Source organism: Nannospalax galili, unplaced genomic scaffold (genome assembly GCF_000622305.1).
Source record: "Nannospalax galili isolate Female #2095 unplaced genomic scaffold, S.galili_v1.0 scaffold332, whole genome shotgun sequence".
NCBI classification, from domain to species: Eukaryota; Metazoa; Chordata; class Mammalia; order Rodentia; family Spalacidae; genus Nannospalax; species Nannospalax galili.
The window spans coordinates 1,229,135-1,239,734 of NW_008333794.1; the positions used below are offsets into that span (position 1 = coordinate 1,229,135).

Here is a 10,600-nt window from a genome sequence, read left to right on the forward strand (position 1 = left end):
ACAGTGCTAGGGATCAAACCCAGGGCTTTATAACTGTGAGGCAAGCACTCTACCAATTGAGTTATATTCCCAGCCCTCAAATTCACTGTTTTAACCATTTTTAAAAGACATTTTATTTTTAATTATGTATATGTATGTGGGTGGATATATGTACATGAGTGCAGGTACCCTCAGAGACCAGAGGTTTTAGAACTCCTGGAGCTGGAGTTACAGGCAGTTATGAGCCCTGACATGAATGCTGAAAACTGAACTTGGGTTCTCTGAAAGAGCAGCAAGAGCCATCTCTTTGGACCCATTTTAATCATTAATTTTCTTAATCTTGTGTGTATGAGAGTTTTTTTCTTTTTCTGCATGTATTTAAGTGTACCATGTACATGCTGTGCTCGAGAAGGTCAGAAGAGGGTGTTGGATCCTTTTTTTTTTTTAAACCAGTATTGCTTTTCCTGGTCTGTCCTGTGGGCCACCAGTGTCTTCCCAGTGTGTGTCCCTTCAGGAAGCTGGCACAGACCTGGCAGGTGGACAGCCTTCCTCTCCTGGCTGTTTGCTAGGGCTTGGCTGTGAGTCCAAGAGAAAAACATGCAAAGGATGTGTTTGGACAGATCTTAGAAAGAAATTAAATAGTAAATATAAAGGAAAACATCAAATGTCTCATTAGTAACCAAGGAAATGTAACTGAATCGAGGTGTTACCTTTTTTTCTTTTTCTGAACCATGGAAGCAGCAAGTATTTAGGAATGAAAAGGTTTGGTGCAGGCTGTGGTGTTGAGACTGGGTCACTTGTATACCTCTGTGGAAGTCATCCTTCACTCAGGGTTGTGTTGAGCACTGTGACAGTACAGAGGAACTAATTCATGGATGTGCACCATCAGGTAGGTGTTAAATATGATTATTAAGACTGAAGCAACATAGACAAAAAAATAAAATCTTGCGTGCTAGATATAATTGTGAAGATGTGCATTTGAAAGCTTGGCACGTATTGGTTTTGCTTTGTTTTTGGTGTATCCCCTTCCTAAACTTCCCATTACTGGGATTATGAAGATACTCCCATGAGTCACCTGGCCTTGATACTCCAGGGGTGCTCGCTAGCTGCTCTGTGCTGTGACCGCTTCCACTCATGTGTTTGATGTCCAGGATCTTGTCTGTGTAAATTGGGTGATGGGAGTAATTTTGACCCTTGCAGGGGCACTGAGGATGTCACCTCTCCACATGGGATCCCCCTTGACCTGCTGGACCGGGTGATGATCATCAGGACCATGCTGTATACTCCACAGGAAATGAAGCAGGTAGGCCTCCCATTCCTCCCTCTCCTACTTTCTCCCCACCTCTGACTTGTGTGGCTGGCCTGGGCCTGGGTTTTGCTTGCCATCCTAGATAAGTCTGTGGCCTGAGACTGAAAGATGGATTGTGCTGACTGATCCTTCTCAGAAGGATCAGAACTCTGTTCCTTGAAGATCTGCCCTTCTCTGAATGAGCTCAGGGAGAGAAAACATGTATTTGACAGCCACTGGATGCCACCAGCCCAAAGAAAAGGACAAGGAAATATTATGTAGTTGCCTGATATAGTATACCATGCCCGTAATCCTAGCACTCAGGCTGAGGCAGGAGGATCACAAGTTTGAGGTCAGACTAGACTGTATAGCAAGGCTCCCTCTCAAAAGGGAAGAAAGAAATAGAAAGCCAAAGACACTGAATTAGCCTAGACAGTCATCTCAACCTTATAATGCTGTCTGGAGGCTAGGATAGGCCCGGTGGCTGGAGTACTCTGATGGGTATGGCTGTCCTCTGGCTTTTAAATGGAAGCTGCTGGGCCTCTCCTGTGTGCTCTGCAAACTGTTCATCTATGGCCTGTGCAGCTTGCCATTCTCATTGACAGTGTTCAGGAGTGTCATGGTGATACTAGTTGAGTGTGTCATCTCCATGACCAGTTACGGTTCATGGTATCACTCATTTCCCTAGTTTAGGAAGTGATCTCCAAGGCCCTTGCTTTAGTGTCTTGCAGTTTCTGTGACAAAATACCTTACATAATTAATTAAAATTGAGGATTATGGTTTCAGTCCATAGTCTTTTGGCCCTGTTGTTTTGAACCTGTGGCTGTATAGCGAGTGTACCATAATGGGAAGATGTAGCAGATGAGGCTGCTTACCTCATGGTGGCCTGGAAGCAAAGAAAAACAGGAAGTGCTTGGGGTTCCCATACCTTCTTCAAGGGTACATCCCCAGTGGCCTGATTTCCTCCCCCTAGGCCCTATGTCCTGAAGGTTCCATCTCCTCTCAGGCTTATGCCAAAGGAGTCACAGATGAGAAGCAGAGGCAAAACCAAACACTGACCAAGAAGCACCTGCTGTAGAGATCAAGATCCTTGTGTCATGCCAAGAAAGGCAGCCGGCACAGGTGCAGTCAGGCCAGTGATGCACACAGTCTGTGTGTTCCTTTTGCTTGCTGAGTGACTTGAGCAGCAGGCACCCCTTTCTGAGCCTCAGCCCTCTCTGTGGCATTGTCATTCAGATTTCATGAGAGTGATGAGGAAAACCCTCTCCCTGCTTTGCAAGATTATCACAGGAATTGTGTGAGACAGTGAGGGTAACAAGTGACCTCATAACAGGGTGAACATTACTCTGCCACTGTTGCTGTTCTATCAGCTTTGTGGTCTACCCCCAGGGTCCTCAACAGCTTTGTGTTAGAGTTGGAAGCTTAGAGAACAAAGAGACCAATTGATAAGCTAGGATCCTCTCCAGTGCCCCAAGCCAAGCTCCTATGGGTGCTCAGTCTCCCCTCCCCCAGCATGCCCATGCAGTGACTGATGAGAGCTCAGGCCACTTCCCCTGGCCCAGCCATGAGGACCTCTTCCCAGGCAGTCTGTCCGTGTGGGTCTCACTTTGTCCTTGGTGGCTCTAAGGATCACCTTTTGCTGGAGTTGGGGGTAGGTTTTATACAGATCAACTCATCATAAGTCAAGCCCTGCGCCATCAGTGCTGACTTCTCAGAAACTATCCCTGAAGGTTATTAAGTGACCAAAGAGCTCACTCATGAACTGCCTATTTCCAAGAAGTCCAGATGGGCTTTCCCATGATTGTTTGGGCCAGTTCTAGAGACAGTGTGAGCAAATGTCCCTACCATTCCAGAAAGAAGCCAAGCCACAGATCCAGCACAGCTGAGGGGTAGTACAGGCTGTACACTCTTCTTGGCCAAGTCTGGCTTTCAATATTTGCATCTCGCTGGACTTTTTCATTTTTGGAGTTTCTGGGTATGGAACCCAGGACCTTATGCGTGCTGAGAGCATGCTCTGCTACTGACTAGTCACCCTCATTCTTCTTGTAGTTCCAGAAGATTCCCGAGGGGCCATTTTTCCTGTGGGCATAAGGTCTTTCATATCCAGCTGTCAAGTCACAGCTTTTTAGTCATGCAGCTGTCTGAGGAAGCGGGGAACAGGGCTGTTCACACCTTGCTTTCTGCTGCCCCTCTGCTTTTGAACCCTTGGCTGAGCCTGTGCATAAGCAGACTCTCAGTAGCGCTCATACCCCTGACCCCTATAGCTGATAGGTTTGTGGCCTCTAGTGTTTGGGACGTGCCTGGACCCGTCAAGGTGTTTCCTACAACCTGATGCTTGCAGCCTGTCTGGATGAAGGCAGCACTGGCAGTGGTTGCCTGTGGAGTGGCTGCCTTTCAGGTACACATGTTGACCTGTTGGCCTCAACCCCACATTGCTCATGGTAGGACAGTTCCTGTCCATGGGCAGCTGAAACATGCTGGCCTCCCCTGGCAGAGGCCTATGGGGCTGGAAGACAGCTGCCTCAGGCTTCTGTTCTCCTTTTCCCTTTCAGGAGGCTAGTGCTGGGATTTGGTGTCTTCCAGCCCTGTGCCTCTACTCTGGCCGTTTTTACGGCTTTAATTTAAACAAGGTCTTCTTGATATCTTGTTTACGAAGCTGCCAGAGTGAAAAATTCCTGTATTATATGAGGCTCGAAGTCCTCGAGTTATCTCAGCCCTGCAACACACAACATCATTATCCCACTGGCCCTTATCACTCAGTGCTGCTGCGCCAGCGGGACCCTGTGCCACTGCTGCAGCATCTCACCGCCTGCCGGCTGCCCCTCTAGCCTCACAAGGATGCTCAGTGCAACAAGCGTCAGCCTCTTGATAGATTAGATATCCCAGTGATGTTAAGAGGGCTGGTAAATCTTTAAAACTAACTTTTTTGATTTATTTAACCATTGTATTTATCAAGCAAATAAAAAATGTCTTCTCTTGCCTGAATGCTCATAGGTGGTGGTGCCCAAGCTGCCAAGGGAGGCTTGAGCCTTGAAGGGTTTCAGGCAGGGCTGGGAGTGGGCTGGGTTCCCTGTAACAGCAGAGGGGAGGACCAAGGCAGATGTGAGCTGCCATGGGCATGGGGTACCCTGGAATCAGATGATCCCAGTCCCTGACCATAGCACTGTTTAGGTTGACTAGAGGGGTACATGCCTCCAGAAGTGTAGGCCAGCAGTGCCGGAGGACAGCAGCTTCCTGCCTACCTGCCTACCTGCCCAGCAGGATGAGATGCTAAATATTGTTGGGACACCTGACCATGGTGTTTTTCTCCCCAAAGATCATTAAAATCAGAGCTCAGACGGAGGGCATCAACATCAGTGAGGAGGCACTGAACCACCTGGGGGAGATCGGCACCAAGACCACGCTACGGTGAGCTGGGATGTGGCTACTGGAGCTCTGCTCTGGTGTGAGCCTTCTCCAGGCACTGAGTTCAGAGTGCCAAGAATCTAGAGATGGTTCTAGGACCTAGTCATGGGAAGCCCTGTAATGAGCGCAAACCCTTCCTTCACCCATTCCCCACCCTTGTCCCCTGTGGGCCTGCTCCAAGTGGCAGGTGGCAGGAGCCTAATGCTTTCCAGGCTGTTCTACCATGGCTCCCAGTGGCCTGGGAGAATCGTTGGTGAAATCTGACTCCTTGTACAATCAGTTCTTCATATATCCTGAACCCTCCCTGTGCCCCTTTAGTCAGTTGCTTTTTTTTGAGGTTGAAGGCAGAATTCTTATTTGTTTTGTTTGGATAGAATAGAGCTTTTAATGACTTAAGTTTCATGCCTTGGATGAGCAGTTGTACTTTCAGTTGCTATGTTGATTTTCCTGCTTATTAAATGTCCCTATCTGACTTGGCCATGTCTTCCTGGAGCCACTGTACATCTAAGTTTGCATTTAAGTAGCATCTCACCTGCCCCTGGTGGCCTCTGGCCCCACTCTAGTTGCTATAGTGCTCTTCTGGGTAGCGGCAACTCGTTTTCTGCTGTCATCACCCAGAGCTCACTGTATAGCCAGGCTGTGCTATAGCCTGCTGACTTGGGGGCTCCCTTCAGTGGCCCCATTTTCACTCTGCTGTGCCATCCACTGTAGGTATTCTGTGCAGCTGCTGACTCCGGCCAACTTGCTGGCAAAGATTAATGGGAAGGACAGCATTGAGAAGGAGCATGTGGAGGAGATCAGCGAGCTCTTCTATGATGCCAAGTCCTCAGCCAAGATCCTGGCTGACCAGCAGGACAAGTACATGAAGTAACAGGAGGTGCCAAGGTATACCCAGAGGACAGACCCGACAGACCCTACACCATGGGCAGGGACTCATCTCTTAGGTTTGATGTGCAGTGTTGTTGGCTCTTTGTGGAAAGCATTTCTTTGTAAATTATCAAATCCCCTGTGGTTCCTCAAAGGAACCCTTCCCCCACTTGGCATGTTTTCTAATAAAACTGGATAGGTTATTTTGATGATAACTCTCTTAAACTTTTTAAAGATTATATATATATATATTGTGTGTATGTGTGTGAGTGTGTGAGTGTACACATACATACACGTATGTGTGCAGGTTCCCTCAGAGGCCAGAAGAGGGTGTTGAATCCTCTGGAGTGGGAGGTAGAGGCAAGCTGCCCATCGTGGGTGCTGGGAACTAAACTCCAGTCCTCTGGAAACTGCAAGTGCTCTTAACTGCTGAACCATCTTTCCAACCCCTTTTTAAACTTTAAAAAATAAGTGTTTGAGGTTCTGGTTTCTGTCCCCCATACCACAAAACATACACACATCCATGCATATATATGTGTTTGCATGCATACATACACATCACAAACAAATTGCAGAATCTCTTTAGATTTACAGAATTATTGTGGAGCCAGTGCAGGGAGTTACAGGACAGCCTGCATCTTCACCTTAGGCTCCTTTGGCTGTGACAGTTTCCAAGGCATCCCTGGATTCTGATGACCTGGACAGTTGGGAGGACTGATTGGATGTTCTGTCCCATATCCCTTGGTGGGGTTTGTTAGGTGTTCTCTTGTTATTAGCCTAGGATCTTGGTTTCAGGGCCACACAAGTCCATAGACTATCTCTGTACATGCAATGGCAGGATGCCACTGCTGTCTTCCCCTTACCACCTGGCTCTCTGCTCCATGCTGGGCTTTTTGGAGGAAGTCACTCTGCTACCCATGCTTAAGGGCTGGGAACTGTGTACCTTTCCAGGGCTGCTGGTTTACCCTAGGTCATTTGGAATTCTGCATCAGAAACTGTTTATTTTGTAAATCATCAGTATGGACACATGAATAGTTACTGTGTGCTTTGGGGAGTTTGTTTTGAGACAGTTTTAGTATATAAACAAGGCTGGCCTGGAGTTCTAGGCAATCCTGCCTCTCCTAAGTGCCAGGATCACAGGTGTGTCACCATGCCTGGTGTGACATCATTTTGTCTTCATATCAAAGGCCTAGGAGATTGATGTGGGTGCTCAAGACCACTCTGTCAATGAGGAAGGTGATGTTTAGGGCAAGCACCTGCCGGCTAGCAAAAGACTGAAGCCACATTTGAAATCAGCCTGCCTAAGCTGGGAACTCCATGTCTGGAATTTTTGGTAGTTAGCAGTAGCTGAGTATCTAACCCTGAGCAGGTAAGGGCTGCAGAATAGACTAAGAAGGTGACTGCAGGGGCTGGAGAGTTGGTGCAGTAGCAAAGAGCACTGACTTCTATTGCAGAGGACCTGGGTTTGATTCCCAGTATCCACATGGCAGCTAACAACTGCCCATAACTCCAGTTCAGGGGATCCGACCTCCGAGGGCATTGCGTGACAGGTGCAAGCAATATACTCCCACACATAAAACAAAAAAAATAACGCATAAAAAAAGATGATGACTACAAACCAGTCTTCTGTCCTGGGCCAAACCTTTTACAGCTTCTGAGCTATGCTAGAAGCTGCTGCCAGTTGGTCAGAGTTGTATAGCCCTCAGGGCATTTGGTAAGGGTGAAGGATGTAGGCTTGCTCTTCCCAGCTACAGCCCGAAATCCTGCTGCTCCAGTAGGTGGGAGATGATCTGAATAGGTAGCAAGGTTTGGTTAATTTTCCTTTTTTTTAAACCCCCCCCCAGCAAGGCCTGAGTTACTACATTAATCTTTCAGGGGAAGTTTTTACGACCCATCCCTTGTGGACTATGAGAAGTTTCTCCATCCATTCCCAGGCGGGGAAGCAGACCCCAGTGGGGAGAAAATATTTGTTACATCTTATCAGGCTGACACACAATCTAACAACAATTACAGCAGCCCCATTTTTTGCACTATTTCTGCTCTAGAGTGAAAAATTGTTGTAATATTAAAGTCAGGCAGGGTGGGGGCTGGTCACAGGAGGTGGTGGCTGACTATCCCAGCTCTGGACCAAGTTCCTGGGAGCCACTGGGTGGCAGAGGAGGGATCCTTGCCCTCTTCTTTGTTTCCTTTGTGCAAACCCCCACCCCCTTTGATTTGGAGGATATTTTGGGTGAACAGAACTTCTTTTCTCAGTTTCTCTAAATGGAGTTGCAGGAGGTAGATTGGGAGTGGCACCTGGGTTGGCAGCTGGCCCCACCTGAAAAGGTTGTATCTTTGAGGGATGGATGGCATCTAGGCCAGAGGCCACCGGCATCTGGTGGCCAGGATTCAGAGGAGTTAACTAGTCTCTGCCTCTGCTGCAGTAAGTCAGGCTTTGGCTAACGGGGCACAAACCTGCTAGGTTCAGTCCTCCATGTTTGGATGGAGCCTGGGGGCCTCTGAACAGAGAACCCGGCTACTTCCTCTCCAGAACCTGCCCCACTGGTCCCCAGAGAGGAGCAATAGTCCCACCTGGTCTCAGCCTAACCAGCCCTGGCTTTTGTCCCTGGGAAGGAAGCAGGCCTCCCAGGAGGTGCACCTGTCCTCCTGTCCCACGTCCCCCTCCAGCTTCTGGGGATGCAGTGACCGGCTCAGGCCGATGGGGCACAAAGGCCTGCAGTGCTGGCTGTCGCAGGCTGGCTGTCATTGTTGGCCCCGTTGCCCTGCCCGTCACTTGGCGCTGGGCGCGGTGATTAATGGCCGGCCGAGCGAGTGTGCGGCCGTCAGCTCGATGGATGCGACTGTCAGGCCAGCAGCTGCGCTGACCGCCCCCACCCCCGCGCCTCTGGGCCCCGGGTGCGGGATCAATGGGCCGCTCGAGGCAGGCGGCGGCTGGGCCGGCGTGATAAGATGGGCCGATGGGCGCCCGCCGATTGCCAGCTCCGTTACCGCCGCTGCCACCCGCCCGCGGGTGATTAATGGGGAAAGGCCCGCCGCAGCCCGCACCCTCATGGTGCCCCGCCTTCGGGCTGTGTCCTCCTGAGCGCCGCCCACCGCTTGCCAGACCGGCGGGAACCTGGGCGGCCCTCCAGGCTAGTCCCCCACATGGGGCCCCGCACTCCGCGGCCCTGCAGCTGTCTCCCAGGGCTGGGAGAACACAGTTGGGGAAGGCTTATGGCGCCCTGGGCTTGCCATAGAGTCTTTTAAAGATATGTTTTTGAATGGATATGTTTGTGGATGATTCTGAACAAGATTCAGAATTTTGAGTTTCAAGTATGAGTCTCTCTCAGGGCCTGTTGCCCTGGAGTTCCCTTGCCCCATGTGTCCTCCCCAATCCTCTGCAGGCCCATCCCAGGTCTAGGCTCCTCTAGGCTTCAGGGGCAGACCCAGTTCCATCCTCCTGGGTGATTAGGCCCTGCCTAATGCTCGTTTTAACTTCTCTCTTTTAAATGCTATATTCACACAGTGTAATGCCTGTCTTAAGTGGGACATACTGAATTCTGACCAAGGGCACCACTCCAAGGAAGTCCCCAATGTCTATTCATCTCCCCACCATGGATGCAAACCCATGCTACTAGACTGTTTATTAGGTGGGAGGAGTGTGTGTCTCCTTTATGAGTCAGCTGTTTTCACTCAATGTTTGAGGGTCTTGGATGTTGTGCAGTGTGGGCTTGTTATTTTTGTAACTGTTGTGTGGCTATCCCATCTTGTATTCTTGGGGAGAGGGTATGCACACTCAGTTCTGAAGGGAATGCTAGGCCTTTCTAATTGCAGATCACCCCCCTCCTTGCCCACTGTAAACAACAGTACTGGACACTTGCTTGTTGTATTTTCCTCAAGAGTATTCTGATTCTTCTAGTATATACAGAATGCTCTTCTGGTTCCTTCATAGAAGATGTTGCTGCATTTATTCAGCCCCCCACCCTTTGAGACAGTAGCCCAGGCTGACCTCAAAATCATGGTCCTGCCCTTTGGCCTCCTGAGTGCTAAGATTACAGGTGTGTGCCACCAAGCTTGAAACACTGGTCATAGTGTACCTGTAGTCAGATGAATGTTCCTACTGAGCTTTTTTCAGTTCAGGATCCAGCCAATGAAATAGCAGCGCCCAACTAATTCATCTTTCGGTTCTCAGTAAAGCTCCCCCTTGCAACAGAGGGCCGGGAAAACAAAAGGTCATAATTTATGCCAAAAAGGGTAGAGAACAAGAATCTACAAAGTGTGCGTCCTTGGACAGTGTTCCTACATTAAAATCCACCCACCCAGGGCTCAGGGACCATTTCAGAAGAGGAGTGGAAAGACTGTAAGAGCCATGGAGGGGGTGCATGACTATATGGAAATAAGAGTCCTATAGGCTCCTGGGACCTTGCTCTTATGACCCTACAGCAGTGCATGCACAAGACCTATGCAAACTCAAGCAGACAAAAACCCAGCATGGAACTGTGGAAATGGGTATCAGGCCCCAATCTCAGTCGAAGAATTATTGGCAGCTGATTACTGTTGGGTGAGGAAAAGCTGATCTTCTTAAAGGGGGAGGGATTCTACATAGACCGACTAGACCTCAGTGGACAAACTTGCACTGAGGGACGTCTGGGGACACTAAGTTGACATTAATAGGTCTTAACACAGCTGACAGACTATATGAGTTCCAGTGGGGGGTGGGGCAATAAAAATGATTAAGATGTTCTGTATGAAATAAAAATTCAAGAAGGGATTAAAAATAGCAGCACCCACATTTAGGGTGGGTCTTGCCTCATCCTAATCAAGAAAACTCCTCACAAGCATGCCCAAGGGCTAACCTCATCTAACCCTTCATAGGCAGTTCCAGAGGCTGCTCTCCTAGGCAATTCTAGGTCAAGTTGACAGACCTAGACCTACCATCTTGCCCCAACCACATGGGTCCTGGCAGAGGTGCCCACAGGACACTAGCAGCCAGCTAGGAGTGGGAAGGGAACCCAGGGCAAGGACCAAGCTTGGAGCCATATTGGGAGCCATACTGTGCTGCTGTAGAGCAGAGTATGCTCT

General features: G+C 49.3%; 1 protein-coding gene across 1 annotated transcript in view; it reads left to right on the forward strand.

Annotated features, from left to right (window-relative positions):
- Positions 1–5,754, forward strand: part of Ruvbl1 (RuvB like AAA ATPase 1) — a 37,010-nt gene extending 31,256 nt beyond the window's left edge. Inside the window, exons 9-11 of the mRNA XM_008828557.3 lie at positions 1,180–1,282; positions 4,584–4,675; positions 5,384–5,754. Coding sequence (XP_008826779.1) covers positions 1,180–1,282; positions 4,584–4,675; positions 5,384–5,543 — 355 coding nt within the window. The 3' untranslated portion in view covers positions 5,544–5,754. The remainder of the gene's footprint in view (positions 1–1,179; positions 1,283–4,583; positions 4,676–5,383) is intronic.
- Positions 5,755–10,600: the final 4,846 nt, after the last annotated feature.